This window comes from Phytophthora cinnamomi, assembly GCF_018691715.1.
Source record: "Phytophthora cinnamomi strain GKB4 chromosome Unknown Contig27, whole genome shotgun sequence".
Classification (NCBI taxonomy): Eukaryota; Oomycota; class Peronosporomycetes; order Peronosporales; family Peronosporaceae; genus Phytophthora; species Phytophthora cinnamomi.
This window is the reverse complement of record NW_027150960.1, coordinates 1,482,513-1,504,238: the sequence shown is the minus strand read 5'-3', so window position 1 is coordinate 1,504,238 and position 21,726 is coordinate 1,482,513. Positions and strand designations below refer to the sequence as shown.

Sequence of the window (21,726 nt, the reverse complement as noted above, 5' to 3'; positions counted from 1 at the left end):
TAGCTTTGTCTTCGCGCGGGGGAATCGTCGTGGCAGGGAAGCCGATTTTACTTACGTTTGATAGTGTTTTCCCGAATGACTCATGGGGACGATCAATGTTTGGGGGGATGGCCAGTCAACTGGCGCTTGCTCCATTGAGTATTGTGGACTCTATGTCCACTAATCTACCGATGGGGATGAATAAAGCTACTCTCAGAGGCATAGCAGCGTATGGGCTATATTCAACTGGCAACATTACACGGGATACCCACCTTCGGTTCCTTATGGACGGAAAAACTCCATATTCAGGACCACTTTTGGCAACAGTGACGACTCAAGCCACGGACATTCTCCGACAGTCGATGCTGACAAATGTTTCGAATGCCAAGTTGCAGTTGGTTGGAGAAGCGGCTCGAGGAGCACTGGGCTTTGGTAAATCAATTCGAGTCTTTCAAGTTGGTGACAACCAAAATGTCACCTTTTGCCTGGCCGATTTTGGGTTGATGAGTGAGCTGACCGATCTTGTCAGCGTTCAAGCCTGCATTGTTGGCAATGCAACGGATGCGGTGGTTGTTGGTTCGACACTGCTAACAGGAGAAACTGACGCACGGTGGGGTGCAGATATGAAAGTCGGCGATCTGCGTTATAACTTGTATGGAAGTAAGAGCCCCACGTGTCTACCTGCTGTGGAGCCATCCTGTTTACTTAGCAGAGTTGTTACAGTGGTGCCACGCAAGTACGCAGCGCAAATCTTCCATGTAACGATGGAAGTTGTGTCGAGAGTTTCCGTCAATGATACCTCGTTTGGATCGCTCTCGGCAGTCACTACATTTGCAAGGTGTCGAGTGGTAGTCACACCTGTTCCCAATACTCCTCTACTGGTACTGAACAGTACGTCGGTGACAACACTAGAAGATATTGCAGGTACATTCATGATTGTTGAAGCGTCTACGCCTGATCGGGACGGATCAGAGGTCATTGAAGTGGATATGAGTTTTGATCCGCAGTACCTCGACGGGATTCAATTGGACGGAGTTGTAGTAAGTACTCCTGCGGTTGCTGGTACTGTAGTGCTCGTACCGAGAAGTTCCACTATTTCTATCGCTTCTAATCGGATCGTATCGCTAGTCCCTCACCGGAACTTTGCCGGAAGTTTTATTATTCAGGTTGGAGTGACAAGTATCGAGAGTTCGACAGGTGAAAGCATCCGTGTTTCCACGAGTGTATCGGTTAGCATCATCGCTGTTGCCGATGCTCCAGTGATACGCATTAGCACAACTGACATTCGTGTCAACCAAAATGTCCCTGGAGAATTGACAGTCACCTCTATCGCGTTGACAGATGTTGATAACTCGGAATCACTCCGTCTAGTCATTTCTGATCCAAGTGGAGCGGCAATTAAGCAAGTGGAGGTATCTGGTGGCGCACAATTGGTCAAAGACAGTGCTAACAGCAAGTTCACGCTGCCATTACTGTCTATATCGTTAAGCAACCTACCCATTCGACTAACTCCAGTTGCGACCTGGTTTGGTTCAACACAGCTTCAGATTAGCGCGGTTTCTCGAGAATCAAGCAATGGTGACGAGGCTGCCACTTCAATCATAGTGTCTTTCACGGTTCTACCCGTGGCCGACTTGCCCACGCTTGTCGTGGAGAACACTCGTGGGCAATGGACCCAGGCAACCCGGGTTGGTCTTGTCTCTGTAGGTGTTCCAAACCAAGCTAAGCTGGATGCAACATCGCTGACAGTGTACATGGTTCCGCGATCGACCGATCCGATCGAAGTCAGGTGGCAGTCTCAAGTCCTTTCGTTGGAAATGGTGGCCGATATTTCCTCGTCAGGATTGTATCGACTACCATCAACTACCACACTCCAGCAGCCTACGGTTACGGTGAGCACTGCGATATGGATGAGCTCAATAACTTTTGATATTATGGTTGTGGCAACTATCAGCGTTTCCGGTACTTCCCAGCGAACAACCCAAGCCACAACGGTGACATTCGCGGCAGTTCAGCTCTCCTCAACCAGCTTCAACCTCACAGAAGGTGGGACTGCATCTCTTTCGCTCACATTGCTCAGCGCACCATTGAGCGCTGTAACCGTCGCATTTACCAGTAATCTCGCCGTCAAGGCGATTACAGTGCCGACGGCTGCTACGTTCACTAGCACTGACTGGAACGTAGCGAAGAGTGTTCAGATCTCAGCGGTGAATAATTTCCTTGAAGATGCGAATGCCCTTGTTACGATCTCCGGAGTGACAAGCTCGAACGATGTGGTTTATTCGAATTATCCAATTTCTGCTGTTACAGTGCAAGTCTTCAACGATGATTTCTCTGGATTTGCTATATACCAGGGTACTACGAAAACTACCGCCCCTGTATTGGTTGTCGCTGAAGCGCGAGTGTTCTCGGACACGTATAACATCGTGCTTCTGGCACAGCCGACGGCTGATGTATCCGTGACACTAAGTACGTCGCTGACGATTTTGGTTGTGTCGCCGACGAGCGTGACCTTCACGGCATCGAGTTGGAACGTCCCTCAAGCGATTACAGTGGCAGCAGATGACGACTTTGTGGTGGACGGTGATCGCACGGCTACCATCTCGTCCGTTGTCTCCAGTTCTGATCCTTTGTACAACGCTAAAGCGATCGCGAATCTGAATGTCACGATCGTCGAGACGAAAGACACAACTCCGCCCCCGAAGATCCTGAATGCAAAATTCTTGGACACGGCCGTTGGCTTGACGATTACGTTCGATCGGGCCGTGGATCGTACTACGCTCACGGCTGATAATTTTGCGTGCAGTGTGGTGTTCGATATTCCAACAGCGACGGACTCGACCAATTACTGTGGTGCTGCTCCAGCTTGCACCTGGCAAACAGATTCTCTATCGATACGATTTTTGTTTGGTCAGGGTGCCAAAATCGTACCTGGGAGCACACTGGCATTACGAGCAAATTTGCTGAAATCCACCGCGAAAGCAGAGTTGGCTGCACCTGCAGCAAGTATAATTGTAAGTGCACCGGATAAGGCACCACAGCCCCAAGTTTTGATAAGCGGTGCGACGTCGCTAGGAATGTGTGACGATCTGTTCCTCGATGGATCAAGCTCATCGGGATCAGGTGGCCGCTCAATGACGTACACGTGGATGCTCGTCAACTCATCGAGCGTCACTACAGGTTCTGTGGATACAGTGAAAGCATTGCTAGCTTTAGCAGCTACGACAAATAATGCCACGATTAGAATTGCCGCGGCTGTCCTCGAAGCCGACGGTACTTACGGTTTTGTTCTGGTGGTCACCAACTTTTTCGGGAAGGGCGGCAACTCAAACGAGATCGTGGTCAAAAAGTCAGACATGGCGCTTCCTTCGGTGTCCATTAAGGGTGGCAATCTTCAGGGAGCATATCGAGCTAGCGAGCTTGTTATCACTGCTTCGGCGAGTTATCCATCATGCTCTGGAACCGTTGCGACGGATTCAACAGGCACCGCTGCCATGTCATCAGGCGTCGACATGACGTTCACGTGGATACAAGTGACGGGAGATCTCACGCCAGCTCAGTTCAAGTCAACAAGCCCGAATCCACGTATCCTCAAACTTCCTGCCGCGACGTTGACTGTGGGGATAAATTACGTGTTTCGACTTCTTGTGGCAATGTCCAGCAACGCCAAAGTGAACAATACCGCTGATGTGCAGATTGCTGTGGCACGCACAGACCTGGCACCTCTGATTGCAGCCGGTAATCGATCAGTTGGTGTCGAACAGGACTTGGTACTCGATGCATCCCCGTCCGCTGATCCAGATGATCCGCAAAATTCTCTTCCAATGTATTTCGCTTGGTCATGTACGACGTTGAACGCGGCTACACAGGCATACGATACAGTGTGTTTGACGGCTGTTGGAGTTGCACTAGTGTTAGATGCAAAAGCGAAGATAACTGTGCCGGCCAACACCGTGAATCCGAACGCGGTGTACAAGTTTGCTGTCACTGTATCGAAGGACTCTCGGTCGAGCACGACCAGTGTCTTCATTACAATCATGCCTGGATCACCGCCACAGGTTTCTATCGACCCGTTAACGGCTGCAAAGGTGAACATTAACGACCGCGTGGTACTAAAGGGAAAAGCTGTGTCCAAACTTCCTATCACGAAAACGGAGTGGTCTATTGTTGGAGCATCAAATACTACCATCAGCGCGATCTTTGCGATCCCGGCTGTTAATCGTACTACAATGCTGTTGAGCGAGGGGAAACTTACACCGGGCGTCTCGTACACGTTCCAGCTCAATGCGACGGATTCGTCAGGGCAGATGGGATCAGCAACGATAGTAGTAGTGGCAAACTCCCCGCCTAGTAGTGGGTCTTTGAGTGTAACGCCATCTCTCGGCTACGCGCTTGAAGATAAGTTCTCCGTGCTAGCAAGTGACTGGGTCGACGAAGACTTGCCACTCAAGTACACGTTCAAGTATATCAAAGGATCAACATACTCGGGAGAAAGTGAAGTCGCCTTGGGTGCTTCTACTCCAGATGCACTCTTTGTTTCTCAGCTCGGAATAGGTGGTGGTGACAACAGCACCATCACGCTCGTAGTTTACGTCCAGGACGCACTGGGGGCTACAACTCGCGTGACAAAGGAGATTCAAGTCAAGCAAATGGTGGTTGCGGCAGCTGACCAGGCTGCATATCTAACAAACAAAACAAACGCTGTTCAAGCAGAGGCACTAACTGGGGACCCCGGAACTGTGCTTAACACTATTAACGCGCTGGCAGATATGGTGAATGGCAATGAAGAAACAACGACGGGAACTTCTACAGGTGGCACAGTTTCAACCCCGGCTCCGACGGCTCTGAAGAGCTGTCCGACTTCCAACGCTGTCGAGTGTGCTGGAAAGGGCAATTGTCTGCGTGAACCAACGGGGTGTTTATCCTCGAACTTGGACTGCAACGTGGCTTGCGTGTGCAACAGCGGTTACTATGGAGATAACTGTGGCTTAGATGAGGCGGCGATGGCAGCTAAGAGTGCGGCGCTTGGAAGTCTTCTTGGCGCCATGTCGCAGGCATCGGTGTCAGTAGATATGACGGACGCGGGCGCACTGGAGCAGCAAGCTGCCAGTGTGGTGACCCTTACGAAGACTGCCACACTTCTCGATACGAACTCGCAGAAGTTGGTTCTGAATGTAGTGGACAACATCCTTGCGGCGCCTGTCCTGACACCAGCAGCTACTGCAGCTGTGGGGAATACCATTTCCAATCTCCTGGAGGTGGACAACTCCGGGAGCAAGAGCAAATCTACACCAACTGCTACAACAGCCACACCAGCGGCAACAACAAAGACTCCAACACCAACCACATCCACACCTTCGGCAACAACAACGACCCCTACTGCAACCACGAAAACGCCTACAGCAACTACGAAGACTCGGCGATTGGATGCTGGAGAGGGTAGTGTGGATCTTGTCTCCGATCTCAGCAGCTCTGCAACTATTAGCGGAGCTACGGTTGATGATGAGAATAGTGGATCGGCTACGGATGGAATTGGGGCGAGTTCAAGTTTAAGTACAGAGGACCCATCTGTACCAACAGGATCAAGTACAGGTGCGGGGAACCTAGCCAGTTCAAGTGCTGGGGGCACAGCAAGCTCAAGTGCGGGGAACCCATCTAGCTCAAGCACTAGCACAAACAGTTTAGACGAATTCGCAACCCAGAAGGCGCATGCAGCCCAGGTTGCAAGCACAATCGGAAAGCTGCAAACGGCCATGCTTTCGTCTGCGATTGCAGGAGAAGCAGCAGTGACACTTGTAACCAAAAACCTAAGAATTGTAGGCAAGCGTGATACTGCCTCTCAATTTGAAGGACAGGAGGTGCAGCTGCCTCTGACAGCAGCTCAAATTGCAGCAAATTATACGCCTGCGTCGACGACAATCCCAACCGGCTTTGCTGCTTATCTGACGAACCGAGCTAACGGTACTGGTAGTACTTCCGGATCAGTTGAAGACGATCCTGTCATCGATGTGCAGTCCAATGTATTCGCGAAAAACCCATACGCGTTTGACAACACATCGATCAACTCGCGTGTAATGACCGTGAAAGTGAGTCGCGACGGAAAGCAAGTTGGTGTGAGCGGCCTGATTACACCTATCCGCTTGTTGATGCGAAATCTTGTCACCATCACGTTATCCTCAAGCGACAACAGCAATGGAAGTACAAGTTCGTCAACATTGGCCATAGGAAGTGGAAGTGGAAGCAGCAACAGTTCGAGTGGTGGTGCGCAGCGTTATACGTTTTATTGCCTAGAAGGTACTATCGACATCAAGTATTTCAACTGCACCGATATCGCGGAGCCGATGACAGTGCAGTGCAACGGGTCAACCTACGCAGGTGAAGCTACATGTCCTGTGCGCCAGCCAACGTGTAGCTATTGGGATTTGGACGCTGGAAAGTGGTCATCTGATGGTTGTCACGCCGCGGGAACTACGGAGGATGGCCTTTACACGATCTGTGAGTGCACCCATCTCACAGATTTCTCAACCGAAGTGACACAGTCCGTCAGTCTCGTAACCGAGAATTTCATGAACGTAGTAACGCATGTGGTTACAGCCGAAGATGTCCAGCAGAACTTGCTCCTCATTCTGGTCATGGCGGGCTTTTTACTGTTCTACATCGTGGCAATCTTTTACGTGAATCGCTGGGACTACCGCGATCGGCGCAAAGCAATGCGAGCATCACGGCACATGAAGAGAGGTTCAGCACCGCCGGAAAAAGTGAAGCTGCGTTCTCTCTTCCATGAACCGGAGTACTTACAAGCAAAGAACTGGCGGTCCAAGACGCGTGCTGTGGTAGTTGGCTTCGGACGCAGTTTGAAGCAGCAGCACAAACTCCTGTCGATCGTTTTCAAGTATCACGAAAGTTTTTCACGTGCTCAGCGGCTGACAATCGTCTTCACGCTTGTTGCAAGTCAAATGTTCACGAATGCACTGCTCTACCAACTGAAAAAGGGTTCCAAGAATCTGGGCTCAGCTATCGTATCCGCGATTGTCACAACCGTATGCATGTTCCCGGTGGGCTTTGTGTTTACGATGATGTTCAAGAAGGCCGGACGCATGCACAAATATCTAATTCGCTATCAGGTGGAAGACGACGTAGGCAACGTTGTGGAGGTGGAGACAGACGCGTATGGCCGAGCAAAAGAATACTCGCCAGCGGAACGATTGTCTATGGATCTCGCCGCACTTGCGCGCGACGTAAACATGAGCTCGCTTCAACTTGCTCATGACAAATTAAAGCAACCTGGGGCGCAGCGTGAGGATGGGTCCCGACGGGATAGACTCGAAACGCGCAGGGGCCAAGTCTGTCGTGGTATTTTCTTGGCTCTTTACAATCGAGATGCTGATGTGAAGCCACCTGAATACGCTGAGGGCGATGGGAATGATGACCCACTTGCTGGTGTGCTTGTGCAAATCAAGTCGCATCTTCGTGAGCAAAAGTCACATGTTCATACTGAAGATAGCCACAGGCACACGCGCTTGTTGAGTGCTCTGCCATTCAGTAGTGCTAAACGCAATTCTTCGACAGCTAGTGTAGGCGCGGGGGCTATGGTGACATCTTTGTCAAGTGCTTCAATGCCTCCTGCAGCTCCTGTTATGCTGAACCCACTGGTTAATCCTACGCGGATTGAGGAGAATGAAGAAGAAGAAGATGCGATGGATCCAGCCGCACGCAAAGCACTTGCCTTGAGCCAGCTATGCATGATGTTGAAGCGAAACGGTGGTGAAGCTCTAATCAACAGTATGCTGAAATTTGACCCTCTACGCGTCTCAGCAGTGTCGGCAGAAGCAATCGCAGAGATTTGTGGGCGGCTTGATGTTCTCGAAGAGGAGGAAGAAGAGGAGGAGGAAGAGAACGAGGACATTCAAGAAACCGATGGCAAGCAGTGCCAACCACAAATAAGGGGAGAAGACGAGGAGACGAAGGTAGTACTCGCTTTGCAGGCGTGGCTGGTAAAGTGCAACGAGTTCTGCGAAGCTCAGCAGTCCAATGTACGCGTCGTTGTTGCGAAGGCTCAAGCTGAGCTGCAACGTACGGAAATCCAACTGAAGAAGCTACGCACAGCTATCGGGAACGAGTTCGACAGACGTATCACTGAAGTTATGGCGCTTGAGCTCAATGGTCCGAATGTCAACGAGCTTATTGTCAAGACGAGACAAAGTGTGCGACGCGTCTCACGGCGTCCAACAAACGCACAGAAGGCTGAGGCCACTGTGAGAGAGGACAAGCGACGCATCAGAGTGACTGTCAAGAAGGAGACACAAGCTGTTCTAAGAGCCAACGAAAAGCAAGTTATCGAGAAGCGGAAGGTGATCAAGAACGCACAGCGCGCAGCTACAGTCGAGCAGCGTCGGCTGAAACGTGAAGCAAAACACGAACAGAGGAAACTCATTGAAGGACTGCGCGGAATTTCGAGACTGAAGAAGCGATTGCAACTTTACTTGGAAGCGCGAGAGGAACGCCGAGTGGCAGCTCTACCGCTTCACGAGCGTCAGGCATACCTCGCTGAGAAGGAGCAGCTCAAAAAGATCCGACGCACGTCGCGGTTGCTCTACAACGCCTTCCTGCGGCGGCAACCAGCACAACAGTCGAAGCCTCTTTTCCCGGAGTGGGTGGTGTACCTGTCGTACACGATCAGTGCAGTTTGGTGTTCTTGGTGCGTCTACTTTGTGATCATGTTTGAGTTCACCATCGGTCATGTGGATGCCCAGCTTTGGGTCACGTCACTGTTTTCCGGGATTGCTCTGACGTACATCATCTCTGACCCGCTGAAGCTGTTCTTCCGGATGGGTCTCATGCCTATCGTAGCGACGGGAATTCTAGCAAACTCGGGCTTCTTTAGTGCTTTGAGCTCAGAGCCTATTGCTCTGGGTGCTGCTGCACTTGCAGCCGGTGCTGGGGGCATGGCAGGGTACATCGCCAAACACCGCGCAGACAGAAGAGAACGTCGGTACCAGCGCAGGCTTGCAAAGACAAACTCGAAACGCTTGGTGCCGGTAGCTACCGCAGCTGATGAAAGTGGTGTGGCTGAGGCTGAAGTTGTCGAAGTCCAGGCCGCAGAACACCACGTTATTGAAGAGGTGGTGGAACTGGTCGGTCGTGTTGATCCAGACGAAAGTGGCGATGAAATCAGTAGTGAGGAGGAAGAGCGACAGCAGCGAAACAACTCCTTCACGGATCTCACTCGGCTAGGAGTACGCGCCAGCATTGTAGGCGAGGCAGCCAGCAGGGTGAGGGAGGAAGTGCCGAAGCTCGCGATCAAGAAGGGTCCTCCCGTTCAGTTACTTCGTCCGTCGAAACCCGATCCAGTCCCGCCCGTGGTGGAGACTCCACCGGTGCTGGTAGCGCCCGTAACACCCACGCGCGAGTGTATCTGCGGCAAAAGCGTACTCGAGACCCAGTGGACCGAGCACCAGACGATACGGTGCTCGCTGCGGATTGTGCCATGTCGGGCGGGCTGTGGATTATCCATGCAAGCCCGCGGGCGCGACGCGCATGAGCGCAGCCATTGCCGCCTCATCATGTGTGTTTGCGGTAAGATGGTGCTAACACCGTCCTTGGAGCTGCATCGAATGCACGAGTGCGTCGCCGGAGCCGCTGAAGATGATCGACCCATCTCGCCGAGAGCTATACCAGCAGATCGGGATCCGGTGGTGCTGTGTCGACTTCCAGGATGTACTTCCAACATGCGGACATCGCGCCGGGAAGCCCATGAACAGCATGACTGTAGTTTTCGACTCGTGCTATGCCCGCGTTGCGGCGTGGAGAAGCGTGCTGGCGAGCTGGATAGCCACGTGGCTAACGAGTGCATGCAGCGGAGACAATCTCAGCTCACGCTGTGTGCCTGTGGCAAAATGGTAATGCGGGAGTCGATGGAAGCTCACCAGCTTAACGAGTGCAGTCGGCGAAGGACTACTACTGGAAGGCCTGTGCTCAAACCAGAGCTAGCCGGTCCGCCGGTTCTCGTCCCCTGCAGAGTGCCCGGGTGTACAGATCGGGTGACGGAGGCTCAGCGAGAAAACCACGAGCGCGACGACTGCAACTTCCGACTTGTCCTCTGCACTCGCTGCTCGACCGAACGTCCTGCAATAGAAATGAATGAGCATTTAGCGAGGGAGTGCGGGCAGCGAAGGCAGTCCCAGCTCAATTTGTGCGCGTGTGGCAAACTGGTGATGAAGGGGACTGTGCACAGCTGTGCCGCCGGATCTGCAGCAGCACAAGACCTGCAACCTCAGCCGCTTTTGGTTGCTTGTCGGCTGCCTGGATGTAGTGCGCGAATGCGAGCAGCACTTCGCGAGGCCCACGAGCGGCATGATTGTCCATTCCGTATGACGAAATGTCCACAGTGCGGGGTGGAGCGCCATGCCGCAGATATGGAGGCACACCAAGCCAACGAGTGTGCTCTACAGCGCGCACAGCAGTCAGTGCAGCGCTCGATGAGTGCGTTTGCACCGCCAAGCGTGGTGGTGCCCAAGCTGAACAAGAAGTCCATACGGGGTCCTCCGAGTCCAGGAAAGGAGAACGGTCCGAAGCCGCCTTCCATCTCCACCACTATTGAAGTTGTGGACGAGGGCAGGCGAGGGTCATCGCCTCGAGCAACTCCACTACATGTAAGTCCGTCGAGAGGGAGTCCGCCGCGAGCGTCTCTTCCGAGAGGGAAGCCTGCAGTGGCAGCCGTACCAGGTAACGTACAGGGGACTGACGAAGCTTTGAAGCTAGCTGAGATGCGCAAGAAGGTGCTTGCACGCCGAGGTCCTCGAGCATCCGAGTCAGCGGCAGTCACCCCAGCGGGTACAGTGTCTCCGACCGACCGAGCGCAGGTGAAGCCTCAACTGTCGCCGCCGCGCGGACGACCCATCGGACCATTGTTTTCGCCGGCGGTGCTGCCCACGTCAGAAGAAGTGACGGACAGCTTGGCGATATCGCCCATCAGACGCAAGATGATGTCCGAACGTGGTGGACCGCCAGCCCCGACAGCGACGGTTGTCCCGTCTCCTCGCGAGGACGAAGTGGCAGCAGCAGTAGCTGCTACTCCCCCACCATCCGAGGCGGCACCGTCAGCCCCAAGCTCCGTTGCTCCAGCCCCGGTCACGCCTTTCACGCTCGAGGACGAGCTGGCTGCTGCGGAAAAAGAGACAAAACCACCAGCGCCTCGAGGCAGTAAAGGGCCAACGAAACCCAGACCCAGCTAGGTTAGACTGCGTTGAAGACGAACAAAAGGTTTCTTTATTTGCATGTTGATAATTCATCTCAATATATGATACGTATGGATTTTATTCTGATGGGATCAAAAGAGTTATTGCTAGTCAGCAAACACGCCAGGATTGCAAATTGTTGCCAACTGTAGTAAAAAGACCCTCACACAACAATCTCGTTGAGCACTATAGCCTAGGCTTCTTCTCAACGGAGGTTATGGAGGTTATGGACGATCGCTATTCCGTAATAAACTTTGTATAAGCTTGGTAAGGATATGAAAGCCACGAGTCACTGCACTATTTGTTCTGCAAGAACGCCGGGAATGACCATTCCTCAGATGTAGAATACCGCCGATGAAAGCGACTGTCTTCTTCCTCGACGAATTGGTGCTCAAATCATGAACAAATTTGCAAAATCGATCAACTATCCGTAGATCAACAAGATACACTACATGCATAGCAACACAGACTGAAACTCATTAACAATTATACACGCTTCCACGCGCGTGTGCATTCACTCGCTCACTCACGCACGCACGCAAGTGGGATCGAACGCTTGGCCACTCTGGTGGATATCTGCGCGGGGATGCTAACAGGCGAATCAACTCGCTCATTCTGCCGAGCGGAGCTTGCGGTACGCCTTCTGTGCCGCCGCGTTGACGCCGCCCGTTCCCGTCTTGCCGCCGCTGTTCGGTTTCGCACCCGTGCTCTCGCCAGCGGTTCCCGTCTTGCCGCCACTCGGACTGCCACTCGGCCCAGCACTCATGCTCTCGCCAGCGGTTCCCGTCTTGCCGCCACTCGGACTGCCACTCGGCCTATCGTTCAAGTCATCGTTCGAGTCATCATTCGCCCCGCTCTTCGTATTCGCATTCGCGCTCGCAGAGGCGGTCGCCGTGCTCGTCGAAGTACTGCTGACGGTCTTCGAGGTCGTAGCGGATGTGGTCCCGTCGTTGCTAGTCACCGTGGTCGTGGTCGTCTTTCCCGGGCCGCTGTTACCGCCGGGGCCACCGTTCGCGTTCGTGTTCGCGTTGGCATTGCTAACAGCGCTAGGCGGTGAGCCGGCGTTGGCATTGGCGTTGGCGACCGAGTTGGAAGTGGGAGGCGTGCCGGCATTGGCATTGGCGTTGGCAACCGAGTTGGAAGCGGGAGGCGCGCCGGCATTGGCATTGGCGTTGGCAACCGAGTTGGGAGCAGGAGGTGCGGCCGCGTTGGCGTTGGCATTCGCATTCGCATTGGCGTTGCCGTTTGCATTGGTATTGGCGGGCGCACCACCCGCGTTGGCATTCGCAGTGGCCGGAGCATAGGCGCCGCTGGTCGGCGCGCCGACGTTAACTGCGGGAGCACCAACCCCCACTGTAGGAGCCACACCGACAGCGGGGCCGCCAACACCAACGCCAGCGGGGAGGCCGACGCCGACGCTCGCCACACCAGGCACGCCGACGCTCACACCCGGACTCACGACGCCCGGGCCATACCCACCGACTCCGACGCTCGCCACGCCCGGAACACCGACACTGACGCCGGGGCCGAGCCCGAGACCGTGGCCAAGCAGGCCGAGGCCGAGCAGACCGAACGTCTCGGCCACCTCTTTCTCAGCCTGCACCCCGCTCGAGACGGCGACGGCAGCAATGCACATCGCAAAGATCTTTGCTGCTGCTGAACATGAGGTACTTGTTTGTTGGAGTCGAAAGCTTGGCCGGATATAGTTTGTAGAGCGCTTGCTCACTCGACGATAATCGGCTCGGCTCGAGTCGGCTCGACTGGACTGACCTCGACTGAGCAAATTGGAGAATGAGGAGAGACCACAGCAGCATGACTGCAGACTTGGTGCGGTCATGCTAAAAGGACGTCGACACCGGTTGGCTCGATCTGGGCCGCTGTCAAGAGGGTCTGGCCCTCTGGACTGTGGGCCACCCAGCAGATAGACGCGGGGGTATGGCTCCATAGCGGAACTGTATCACAGGCACATGTGGCTTCGATGGTGTTGTCCTTGTTGACCAACCTGCCAGTGTAGAGTTCGCGGGACAAATGCACGAAAGTCACTGAATGTATCAATCGTGGCGGCACACCATTTAGCGGCACACCATTTGGGACTTCCCGACGACGTATTCATGGACTGACCGACTCACTTCCAACAAGCACGAGCACGAGCACGAGCCTCGCTGAATCGAGTTTGTGTCGGATATAGACACCGGGCGAGTCCACCCTCTTTTGGCTTTCCTATGCAACTTCAACAAAGAGCATACAAATTGTAGTACTAATGTGCAATTGATGCTGCTACCATCGAAATGGGTTGACGAGCACTGCTGTGTGTACTGACAATCCAAATGTCGGTGCAAGAGCGGCGGCATGAGTCATACAACACGAACAGACAAATTTGTTCTTGTCCATGCCGTGGCCGTAACCTCCGCACGCAGCGCCAGGTGCTTCTGCATGGGTGGAAGCTGAAGCTAGCGCATAAGAAGACGTATAGACTGGCTCACAGCTGTCGGTGTCAACAGGCAAACATCAAGAGTACCGGTATGTGCTGTAAGATTCCGTCGTGGCTACGCCCGCCGCACCACACCCGACGCACTGGGCAGGCGCGGCAGCCACCTCTCGTCAATCAACCGACATCGTACCGGACCTTGCAGCAGAGCCGATCTGCTACAACGGATACAAGTCACTCGGGTCGGAAGGCTGGTACTGTAATTATTGAACGCGCTGCACACGAGCAGATTTTCAACAGGATGCTGCTATGTTTCCAATGTTGAAGTGTGCTATACTGCATTATATGCACGAGTCAAACTAGCAAGCAAACAAACAAGCAGTCAACCAGCCAGCCAACCAAACAAACAAACAAACGCCTACCAATACAGCATCCACGGTACAGTCGCTTTTTGGCCATCTAGTATCATGCATTTGGAGACGGTGTTATACTCCACTCCCCCGGGTACAGCATACCGCCGAGGAAAGCGGGTTAATTCAAGAAAGATATTGGGAAACCATGAGCTGTCTCAATGGCACTTGTATTTATTGCGAACACAGACTCAAACTCATCGACAATTATACACGCTTCCACGCGCGTGTGCATTCACTCGCTCACTCACGCACGCACGCAAGTGGGATCGAACGCTTGGCCACTCTGGTGGATATCTGCGCGGGGATGCTAACAGGCGAATCAACTCGCTCATTCTGCCGAGCGGAGCTTGCGGTACGCCTTCTGTGCCGCCGCGTTGACGCCGCCCGTTCCCGTCTTGCCGCCGCTGTTCGGTTTCGCACCCGTGCTCTCGTCAGCGGTTCCCGTCTTGCCGCCACTCGGACTGCCACTCGGCCCAGCACTCATGCTCTCGCCAGCGGTTCCCGTCTTGCCGCCACTCGGACTGCCACTCGGCCTATCGTTCAAGTCATCGTTCGAGTCATCATTCGCCCCGCTCTTCGTATTCGCATTCGCGCTCGCAGAGGCGGTCGCCGTGCTCGTCGAAGTACTGCTGACGGTCTTCGAGGTCGTAGCGGATGTGGTCCCGTCGTTGCTAGTCACCGTGGTCGTGGTCGTCTTTCCCGGGCCGCTGTTACCGCCGGGGCCACCGTTCGCGTTCGTGTTCGCGTTGGCATTGCTAACAGCGCTAGGCGGTGAGCCGGCGTTGGCATTGGCGTTGGCGACCGAGTTGGAAGTGGGAGGCGTGCCGGCATTGGCATTGGCGTTGGCAACCGAGTTGGAAGCGGGAGGCGCGCCGGCATTGACATTGGCGTTGGCAACCGAGTTGGAAGCGGGAGGCGCGCCGGCATTGGCATTGGCGTTGGCAACCGAGTTGGGAGCAGGAGGTGCGGCCGCGTTGGCGTTGGCATTCGCATTCGCATTGGCGTTGCCGTTTGCATTGGTATTGGCGGGCGCACCACCCGCGTTGGCATTCGCAGTGGCCGGAGCATAGGCGCCGCTGGTCGGCGCGCCGACGTTAACTGCGGGAGCACCAACCCCCACTGTAGGAGCCACACCGACAGCGGGGCCGCCAACACCAACGCCAGCGGGGAGGCCGACGCCGACGCTCGCCACACCAGGCACGCCGACGCTCACACCCGGACTCACGACGCCCGGGCCATACCCACCGACTCCGACGCTCGCCACGCCCGGAACACCGACACTGACGCCGGGGCCGAGCCCGAGACCGTGGCCAAGCAGGCCGAGGCCGAGCAGACCGAACGTCTCGGCCACCTCTTTCTCAGCCTGCACCCCGCTCGAGACGGCGACGGCAGCAATGCACATCGCAAAGATTTTGCTGCTGCTGAACATGAGGTACTTGTTTGTTGGAGTCGAAAGCTTGGCCGGATATAGTTTGTAGAGCGCTTGCTCACTCGACGATAATCGGCTCGGCTCGAGTCGGCTCGACTGGACTGACCTCGACTGAGCAAATTGGAGAATGAGGAGAGACCACAGCAGCATGACTGCAGACTTGGTGCGGTCATGCTAAAAGGACGTCGACACCGGTTGGCTCGATCTGGGCCGCTGTCAAGAGGGTCTGGCCCTCTGGACTGTGGGCCACCCAGCAGATAGACGCGGGGGTATGGCTCCATAGCGGAACTGTATCACAGGCACATGTGGCTTCGATGGTGTTGTCCTTGTTGACCAACCTGCCAGTGTAGAGTTCGCGGGACAAATGCACGAAAGTCACTGAATGTATCAATCGTGGCGGCACACCATTTAGCGGCACACCATTTGGGACTTCCCGACGACGTATTCATGGACTGACCGACTCACTTCCAACAAGCACGAGCACGAGCACGAGCCTCGCTGAATCGAGTTTGTGTCGGATATAGACACCGGGCGAGTCCACCCTCTTTTGGCTTTCCTATGCAACTTCAACAAAGAGCATACAAATTGTAGTACTAATGTGCAATTGATGCTGCTACCATCGAAATGGGTTGACGAGCACTGCTGTGTGTACTGACAATCCAAATGTCGGTGCAAGAGCGGCGGCATGAGTCATACAACACGAACAGACAAATTTGTTCTTGTCCATGCCGTGGCCGTAACCTCCGCACGCAGCGCCAGGTGCTTCTGCATGGGTGGAAGCTGAAGCTAGCGCATAAGAAGACGTATAGACTGGCTCACAGCTGTCGGTGTCAACAGGCAAACATCAAGAGTACCGGTATGTGCTGTAAGATTCCGTCGTGGCTACGCCCGCCGCACCACACCCGACGCACTGGGCAGGCGCGGCAGCCACCTCTCGTCAATCAACCGACATCGTACCGGACCTTGCAGCAGAGCCGATCTGCTACAACGGATACAAGTCACTCGGGTCGGAAGGCTGGTACTGTAATTATTGAACGCGCTGCACACGAGCAGATTTTCAACAGGATGCTGCTATGTTTCCAATGTTGAAGTGTGCTATACTGCATTATATGCACGAGTCAAACTAGCAAGCAAACAAACAAGCAGTCAACCAGCCAGCCAACCAAACAAACAAACAAACGCCTACCAATACAGCATCCACGGTACAGTCGCTTTTTGGCCATCTAGTATCATGCATTTGGAGACGGTGTTATACTCCACTCCCCGGGTACAGCATACCGCCGAGGAAAGCGGGTTAATTCAAGAAAGATATTGGGAAACCATGAGCTGTCTCAATGGCACTTGTATTTATTGCGAACACAGACTCAAACTCATCGACAATTATACACGCTTCCACGCGCGTGTGCATTCACTCGCTCACTCACGCACGCACGCAAGTGGGATCGAACGCTTGGCCACTCTGGTGGATATCTGCGCGGGGATGCTAACAGGCGAATCAACTCGCTCATTCTGCCGAGCGGAGCTTGCGGTACGCCTTCTGTGCCGCCGCGTTGACGCCGCCCGTTCCCGTCTTGCCGCCGCTGTTCGGTTTCGCACCCGTGCTCTCGCCAGCGGTTCCCGTCTTGCCGCCACTCGGACTGCCACTCGGCCCAGCACTCATGCTCTCGCCAGCGGTTCCCGTCTTGCCGCCACTCGGACTGCCACTCGGCCTATCGTTCAAGTCATCGTTCGAGTCATCATTCGCCCCGCTCTTCGTATTCGCATTCGCGCTCGCAGAGGCGGTCGCCGTGCTCGTCGAAGTACTGCTGACGGTCTTCGAGGTCGTAGCGGATGTGGTCCCGTCGTTGCTAGTCACCGTGGTCGTGGTCGTCTTTCCCGGGCCGCTGTTACCGCCGGGGCCACCGTTCGCGTTCGTGTTCGCGTTGGCATTGCTAACAGCGCTAGGCGGTGAGCCGGCGTTGGCATTGGCGTTGGCGACCGAGTTGGAAGTGGGAGGCGTGCCGGCATTGGCATTGGCGTTGGCAACCGAGTTGGAAGCGGGAGGCGCGCCGGCATTGGCATTGGCGTTGGCAACCGAGTTGGGAGCAGGAGGTGCGGCCGCGTTGGCGTTGGCATTCGCATTCGCATTGGCGTTGCCGTTTGCATTGGTATTGGCGGGCGCACCACCCGCGTTGGCATTCGCAGTGGCCGGAGCATAGGCGCCGCTGGTCGGCGCGCCGACGTTAACTGCGGGAGCACCAACCCCACTGTAGGAGCCACACCGACAGCGGGGCCGCCAACACCAACGCCAGCGGGGAGGCCGACGCCGACGCTCGCCACACCAGGCACGCCGACGCTCACACCCGGACTCACGACGCCCGGGCCATACCCACCGACTCCGACGCTCGCCACGCCCGGAACACCGACACTGACGCCGGGGCCGAGCCCGAGACCGTGGCCAAGCAGGCCGAGGCCGAGCAGACCGAACGTCTCGGCCACCTCTTTCTCAGCCTGCACCCCGCTCGAGACGGCGACGGCAGCAATGCACATCGCAAAGATCTTGCTGCTGCTGAACATGAGGTACTTGTTTGTTGGAGTCGAAAGCTTGGCCGGATATAGTTTGTAGAGCGCTTGCTCACTCGACGATAATCGGCTCGGCTCGAGTCGGCTCGACTGGACTGACCTCGACTGAGCAAATTGGAGAATGAGGAGAGACCACAGCAGCATGACTGCAGACTTGGTGCGGTCATGCTAAAAGGACGTCGACACCGGTTGGCTCGATCTGGGCCGCTGTCAAGAGGGTCTGGCCCTCTGGACTGTGGGCCACCCAGCAGATAGACGCGGGGTATGGCTCCATAGCGGAACAGTATCACAGGCACATGTGGCTTCGATGGTGTTGTCCTTGTTGACCAACCTGCCAGTGTAGAGTTCGCGGGACAAATGCACGAAAGTCACTGAATGTATCAATCGTGGCGGCACACCATTTAGCGGCACACCATTTGGGACTTCCCGACGACGTATTCATGGACTGACCGACTCACTTCCAACAAGCACGAGCACGAGCACGAGCCTCGCTGAATCGAGTTTATGTCGGATATAGACACCGGGCGAGTCCACCCTCTTTGGCTTTCCTATGCAACTTCAACAAAGAGCATACAAATTGTAGTACTAATGTGCAATTGATGCTGCTACCATCGAAATGGGTTGACGAGCACTGCTGTGTGTACTGACAATCCAAATGTCGGTGCAAGAGCGGCGGCATGAGTCATACAACACGAACAGACAAATTTGTTCTTGTCCATGCCGTGGCCGTAACCTCCGCACGCAGCGCCAGGTGCTTCTGCATGGGTGGAAGCTGAAGCTAGCGCATAAGAAGACGTATAGACTGGCTCACAGCTGTCGGTGTCAACAGGCAAACATCAAGAGTACCGGTATGTGCTGTAAGATTCCGTCGTGGCTACGCCCGCCGCACCACACCCGACGCACTGGGCAGGCGCGGCAGCCACCTCTCGTCAATCAACCGACATCGTACCGGACCTTGCAGCAGAGCCGATCTGCTACAACGGATACAAGTCACTCGGGTCGGAAGGCTGGTACTGTAATTATTGAACGCGCTGCACACGAGCAGATTTTCAACAGGATGCTGCTATGTTTCCAATGTTGAAGTGTGCTATACTGCATTATATGCACGAGTCAAACTAGCAAGCAAACAAACAAGCAGTCAACCAGCCAGCCAACCAAACAAACAAACAAACGCCTACCAATACAGCATCCACGGTACAGTCGCTTTTTGGCCATCTAGTATCATGCATTTGGAGACGGTGTTATACTCCACTCCCCGGGTACAGCATACCGCCGAGGAAAGCGGGTTAATTCAAGAAAGATATTGGGAAACCATGAGCTGTCTCAATGGCACTTGTATTTATTGCGAACACAGACTCAAACTCATCGACAATTATACACGCTTCCACGCGCGTGTGCATTCACTCGCTCACTCACGCACGCACGCAAGTGGGATCGAACGCTTGGCCACTCTGGTGGATATCTGCGCGGGGATGCTAACAGGCGAATCAACTCGCTCATTCTGCCGAGCGGAGCTTGCGGTACGCCTTCTGTGCCGCCGCGTTGACGCCGCCCGTTCCCGTCTTGCCGCCGCTGTTCGGTTTCGCACCCGTGCTCTCGCCAGCGGTTCCCGTCTTGCCGCCACTCGGACTGCCACTCGGCCCAGCACTCATGCTCTCGCCAGCGGTTCCCGTCTTGCCGCCACTCGGACTGCCACTCGGCCTATCGTTCAAGTCATCGTTCGAGTCATCATTCGCCCCGCTCTTCGTATTCGCATTCGCGCTCGCAGAGGCGGTCGCCGTGCTCGTCGAAGTACTGCTGACGGTCTTCGAGGTCGTAGCGGATGTGGTCCCGTCGTTGCTAGTCACCGTGGTCGTGGTCGTCTTTCCCGGGCCGCTGTTACCGCCGGGGCCACCGTTCGCGTTCGTGTTCGCGTTGGCATTGCTAACAGCGCTAGGCGGTGAGCCGGCGTTGGCATTGGCGTTGGCAACCGAGTTGGAAGCGGGAGGCGCGCCGGCATTGGCATTGGCGTTGGCAACCGAGTTGGAAGCGGGAGGCGCGCCGGCATTGGCATTGGCGTTGGCAACCGAGTTGGGAGCGGGAGGCGCGCCGGCATTGGCATTGGCGTTGGCAACCGAGTTGGGAGCAGGAGGTGCGGCCGCGTTGGCGTTGGCATTCGCATTCGCATTGGCGTTGCCGTTTGCATTGGTATTGGCGGGCGCACCACCCGCGTTGGCATTCGCAGTGGCCGGAGCATAGGCGCCGCTGGTCGGCGCGCCGACGTTAACTGCGGGAGCACCAACCCCCACTGTAGGAGCCACACCGACAGCGGGGCCGCCAACACCAACGCCAGCGGGGAGGCCGACGCCGACGCTCGCCACACCAGGCACGCCGACGCTCACACCCGGACTCACGACGCCCGGGCCATACCCACCGACTCCGACGCTCGCCACGCCCGGAACACCGACACTGACGCCGGGGCCGAGCCCGAGACCGTGGCCAAGCAGGCCGAGGCCGAGCAGACCGAACGTCTCGGCCACCTCTTTCTCAGCCTGCACCCCGCTCGAGACGGCGACGGCAGCAATGCACATCGCAAAGATTTGCTGCTGCTGAACATGAGGTACTTGTTTGTTGGAGTCGAAAGCTTGGCCGGATATAGTTTGTAGAGCGCTTGCTCACTCGACGATAATCGGCTCGGCTCGAGTCGGCTCGACTGGACTGACCTCGACTGAGCAAATTGGAGAATGAGGAGAGACCACAGCAGCATGACTGCAGACTTGGTGCGGTCATGCTAAAAGGACGTCGACACCGGTTGGCTCGATCTGGGCCGCTGTCAAGAGGGTCTGGCCCTCTGGACTGTGGGCCACCCAGCAGATAGACGCGGGGGTATGGCTCCATAGCGGAACTGTATCACAGGCACATGTGGCTTCGATGGTGTTGTCCTTGTTGACCAACCTGCCAGTGTAGAGTTCGCGGGACAAATGCACGAAAGTCACTGAATGTATCAATCGTGGCGGCACACCATTTAGCGGCACACCATTTGGGACTTCCCGACGACGTATTCATGGACTGACCGACTCACTTCCAACAAGCACGAGCACGAGCACGAGCCTCGCTGAATCGAGTTTATGTCGGATATAGACACCGGGCGAGTCCAGCCTCTTTTGGCTTTCCTATGCAACTTCAACAAAGAGCATACAAATTGTAGTACTAATGTGCAATTGATGCTGCTACCATCGAAATGGGTTGACGAGCACTGCTGTGTGTACTGACAATCCAAATGTCGGTGCAAGAGCGGCGGCATGAGTCATACAACACGAACAGACAAATTTGTTCTTGTCCATGCCGTGGCCGTAACCTCCGCACGCAGCGCCAGGTGCTTCTGCATGGGTGGAAGCTGAAGCTAGCGCATAAGAAGACGTATAGACTGGCTCACAGCTGTCGGTGTCAACAGGCAAACATCAAGAGTACCGGTATGTGCTGTAAGATTCCGTCGTGGCTACGCCCGCCGCACCACACCCGACGCACTGGGCAGGCGCGGCAGCCACCTCTCGTCAATCAACCGACATCGTACCGGACCTTGCAGCAGAGCCGATCTGCTACAACGGATACAAGTCACTCGGGTCGGAAGGCTGGTACTGTAATTATTGAACGCGCTGCACACGAGCAGATTTTCAACAGGATGCTGCTATGTTTCCA

At 55.3% G+C, this 21,726-nt stretch overlaps 1 protein-coding gene across 1 annotated transcript; it reads left to right on the top strand.

Annotated features, from left to right (window-relative positions):
- Positions 1-6,611: 6,611 nt before the first annotated feature.
- Positions 6,612-9,736, top strand: IUM83_04200 (putative transmembrane protein; the record flags this gene model as incomplete). The annotated part of the gene is made up of 2 exons (XM_067928256.1): positions 6,612-9,601; positions 9,694-9,736. 2 exons carry the CDS (start codon positions 6,612-6,614, stop codon positions 9,734-9,736), a joined length of 3,033 nt encoding a protein of 1,010 aa, XP_067793882.1.
- Between the last annotated feature and the right edge of the window lie 11,990 nt (positions 9,737-21,726).